Source organism: Myotis davidii, unplaced genomic scaffold, assembly GCF_000327345.1.
Source record: "Myotis davidii unplaced genomic scaffold, ASM32734v1 scaffold174, whole genome shotgun sequence".
NCBI classification, from domain to species: Eukaryota; Metazoa; Chordata; class Mammalia; order Chiroptera; family Vespertilionidae; genus Myotis; species Myotis davidii.
In genome coordinates this window covers 807808-811920 of record NW_006289087.1, presented here as the reverse complement: position 1 = coordinate 811920, position 4113 = coordinate 807808, and the positions used below count along the sequence as shown (strand labels likewise).

At 54.3% G+C, this 4113-nt stretch overlaps 1 protein-coding gene across 1 annotated transcript in view; it reads right to left on the bottom strand.

The window, feature by feature from the left end:
• ACTN2 (actinin alpha 2) overlaps nt 1-4113 on the bottom strand; it is a 37015-nt gene that overhangs the window by 26059 nt on the left and 6843 nt on the right. Inside the window, exons 2-4 of the mRNA XM_015562330.1 lie at nt 2838-2854; nt 1104-1218; nt 59-178 (exon numbers count right to left, since the gene is read on the bottom strand). Of these exons, the coding sequence (XP_015417816.1) occupies nt 59-178; nt 1104-1218; nt 2838-2854 (252 nt within the window). The remainder of the gene's footprint in view (nt 1-58; nt 179-1103; nt 1219-2837; nt 2855-4113) is intronic.

Sequence of the window (4113 nt, the reverse complement as noted above, 5' to 3'; positions counted from 1 at the left end):
CCCACGCGGGCACCCACCACAGGCCCACAGCCCCCACGGGGCCCCCGCGGCCGCTCACCTTCCGCCCCGATGGACACCAGCTTCACGCCTTTGCTGGCGATGTAATCCAAGGCTTTGTTCACGTTGGCGATTTTGTGGAAGCGCATTTTTCCCCGGTCGGGCTTGGGCAGCCGCTCCCCTGTCGGATGAAAGCTGGTCAGTGCGGACAGAGAAAGCAGCCCCGCTGCAGAATCAAAATGCCAGCATCCCGCCCGGCGGGTGGCTCAGTGGGTGAGCCTCGACCTCTGACCCAGGAGGTCAGGGTTCACTCCTGGTCGGGCATGGGCCTGGGTTGTGGGCTCCATCCCCAGTAGGGGGCGCGCAGGAGGCAGCCGATCAGTGATGTTTCTCTCTCTTCCTCTCTGTAATCAATACAAATATTTTTTTAAAAAAAGGGGAGAGAGCAGCATGGGGGCCGCCATACACGTCATTTTTCCTTCTACGTTGTTACGCGGTGGGTGGTATAAGCACTACCCTAACGTGTCAGTTGTGAACAGAACACGCTCGCTTTTCACACAGAACAACCCCGGCGGACTGCCCCTCCAGAGGCTTCCCTTCCCAACAGCTCCGCGATCCTGCCCAGCGGGTTCCCAGGGAATGTGGGCCGCAGCCTCTGTGCCTGGGCCACGCCTGCTCTCACGCAGACGCACGCTCACGCAGATGCACGCAGACGTAGACATACGCTCACGCTCATGCTCACGCAGACTCACGCTCACGCACACGCACGTATGTAGACGCACGTACACGCACACGCACGCTCACGCACATGCAGGCGCAAGCTCACGCACGTACGCAGACGCACGCTCACGCACCCAGACGTAGACATACGTTCACGCACACGCACGCTCACGCAGACGCACGCACACGCAGACGCACGCAGACGTAGACATACGCTCACGCACACGCAGACGCACACGCACGTACGCAGACGCACGCAGACGTAGACATACGCTCACGCACACGCACGTACGCAGACGCACGCACGTACGCAGATGCACGCCCACGCGCCAGACGCGTGCGCGCACACACGCACATGCGCTGTGCGGGGTGAGGCACCCACAGACCTGAGATGACTTCCAGCAGCAGCATGAGCTTCAGGCCGTTCCTGAAGTCCTCCTCGATGTTCTCGATCTGGGTGCCGGCTTTCCGCAGGTGCGAGTTGCACCAGGCCGTGAAGGTCTGCAAGAGAACGTGGGGCTCAGCGCGGGCTCAGGGGCTCGCGCGCCACGGGGACACGTGCAAACCAATTTGCAGTAACATCACACAGGGGCACACGCTCCTGGGGACCACGTGCGGCTCAGCTGGGCACAGGCTCCACGGGGAACACGTGCGTCTCGGCACGGGCACACACTTAACAGGGAACACGTGCGGATCAGCACGGGCACACACTTAACAGGGGACACGTGCGGATCAGCACGGGCACACACTTAACAGGGGACACGTGCGGATCAGCACGGGCACACACTTAACAGGGGACACGTGCGTCTTGGCACGGGCACACACTTAACAGGGAACACGTGCGGATCAGCACGGGCACACACTTAACGGGGAACACGTGCGGCTCAGACGGGCACACACCCCACGGGGACCACGTGCAGCCTCATGCGTGCTGAGGGGGGTCTAAGAGGCTGGAGCTCCTTGGGCATCAAACAACGTGGTGCAAGAAATGATTTGAGGCCCAAGGACAAGGTTTTAGTAAAATGTCCTCTTTCGCAGACCCACACCTTTTATTGGGTGCACCAGCCTGAGGACCTTTTGCCGTCAGTTTGAAAAGAAACCTGGAACCCTTTTGTATGGTAGGGAACATGAACTAAATCAGGACGCACTTACACAACAAAAATCAGCCTGCCTGCTCAGATGTCTACTTTGGGGCAGAGGTGGGGGGTGTGGTGTAGCAGAAAGGGGAGACCGGGAGGGACCCCTCACCCTAACCAGGCATTATCCCGGAGGAACAGCAGTGTTAAGTTAGTAACTAAGCCAGTCGAACCAATTTGCAGCAACATCAATCACTAAAAAATCAATAGCAGCCTTGGCTCGCATGGCTCAGTAGTTGAGCCTCGACCTATGAACCAGGAGGTCAGGGTTCGATTCCCGGTCAGGGCACATGCCTGGGTTAAGGGCTCCATCCCCAGTGTGGGGCGTGCAGGAGGCAGCCGGTCCATGATTCTCTCTCACCATTAATGTTTCTATCTCTCCCTCTCTAAAATCAATAAAAATATATATATACTTTTAAATTAGTAGCAGTGGCAACAAGAACCTCCTGGCACGGACCTGGACTGCAAGACAATTAGACAGGGCCCTGCCCTGAGGGCTCGGGGTGTAGCAGGTTAACAAGTTTCCCGCCATCTTCAAAGGAGAGGTGGGCGGCATACGGAGCGGCATCCAAAGTCATTCTGTTTACTTTTCAGGCGTCTTTTAACTTGGCTTCCACTTGGGCACGATTTCCTGCCAGAACCAGATTAGAAACCCTCCTGGCAGCTGCGGGCTAAGAATGCACACTGTCCCCGAGTCTCGCAACAGCTGCTGGGCTCGGGGACAAAGTGCCCGCAGGCCGCACGGGGCGGAGGCACAAACAGGCCCAGTTAGAGGCAGAAAACGAACCTCTCCAAAGCAGGCTGTTCCAGGGACGACCACAAGCGGACAGTTTCCAGAAAAATGATTTTTTTTTAGGATTTTTCAAATCGGACTCAGAGTCCCTTATTGCAAGAAAAACGTGAAGGCGTTACGTTCAAGAGCCAAGAGAAAATAGAGGCATTTTCTTGGATTTGCAACAATAAAATTCCCCCCTGACAGCCTACGTTCATCTTTACTTTCCCTAAAACACAAGCAAATTTTAGGTCTAAACAGGAGAAAGAGTCTAAGAATGAGTAACCCATTTCCTCGGCTCAAAATTCAAGTGGGCCCGGCTGGTGTGGTTCAGTGGTAGAGTGTCGATGTATGAACCTGGAGGTCATGGTTCGATTCCCATCAATAAAAACATTTAAAAAAAGACATGGTGTCAAACAGGAGGTATGTACGTAGGAGGGAGTTGATTCTAAGGATCTTGCATGTGCTGCCATCAGTGACCAGATGCCTTGGACGTCCATCTGGGGCCTGAATGTCCCCATAACTGTCGTAAACATCTAACGCCCCAGTGAGCAGCCCTTTCGTCCCCCGCCCACAAATCCCTGCTTTGTCTCCCAGATCCTGCGAGATAGCAGGGCAGGCGACAGCTCCCTTTAGCAATCCCTCAAAATCTGCAGCCTGGCTCTGTGGCCAGCTCCGTGTCGGGTGTGGGCAAGTCAGCTCACCTCCCCTTTAGCGGATCTCTTCCCCAGGGGGCTGCACTATTTTTTTTTTAAATTTGTCTTGTTTGATTTCAGAGAGGAAGGGAGAGGGAGAGAGAGATAGAAACATCCATGATGAGAGAGAATCATCGATCAGCTGCCTCCTGCACACCCCTTCTGGGGATGGAGCCTGCAACTCAGGCATGTGCCCTTGACCAGGAATCCAACCCGTGACCTCTTGGTTCCTAGGTCAATGCTCGACCACTGAGCCACACCAGCCAGGCTCAATTCTGCCTTCTTCTTCTTCCCCCTCGTGCCGCCTGCAGAACCCAGCACCCAGCAGGTGCACCTCAATTCACATATACAGAATCGGTGCCCATTCAACTCTAACACACTTCAAGTTTAATCGGTGACCACTTGCATCACAACTTCACTGAGACCTCTAAAGCAGGAGCAAACTACTGCTTTTCACTGGGTTCCAGGGAAACGGATAAACACCAATGCCATCACTCAAAGACTAAGAAAGAAGGCAGCCTTTCCCATCGGTTCACCCCAACAAATTCTGCCTGCACGTGGGATTTCAGATCTCTTTCTACCCGCGTCAGGATGCCCAACAATCTCAAATTAAGGGACACGAAGGACACAAACATCTCTAGCAGCAGATGCCCAGGACCCAGTGGCATCAGTATGTATGTGTTAATAGCATCTTATTTGTCAGACTTTCTGGGACAAATCAGAGAGAACATCAATCAGAGATTTTTTATTTTTTTTAAATATGTTCTTGTTGATTTTTAGAGAGCAAGGGAGA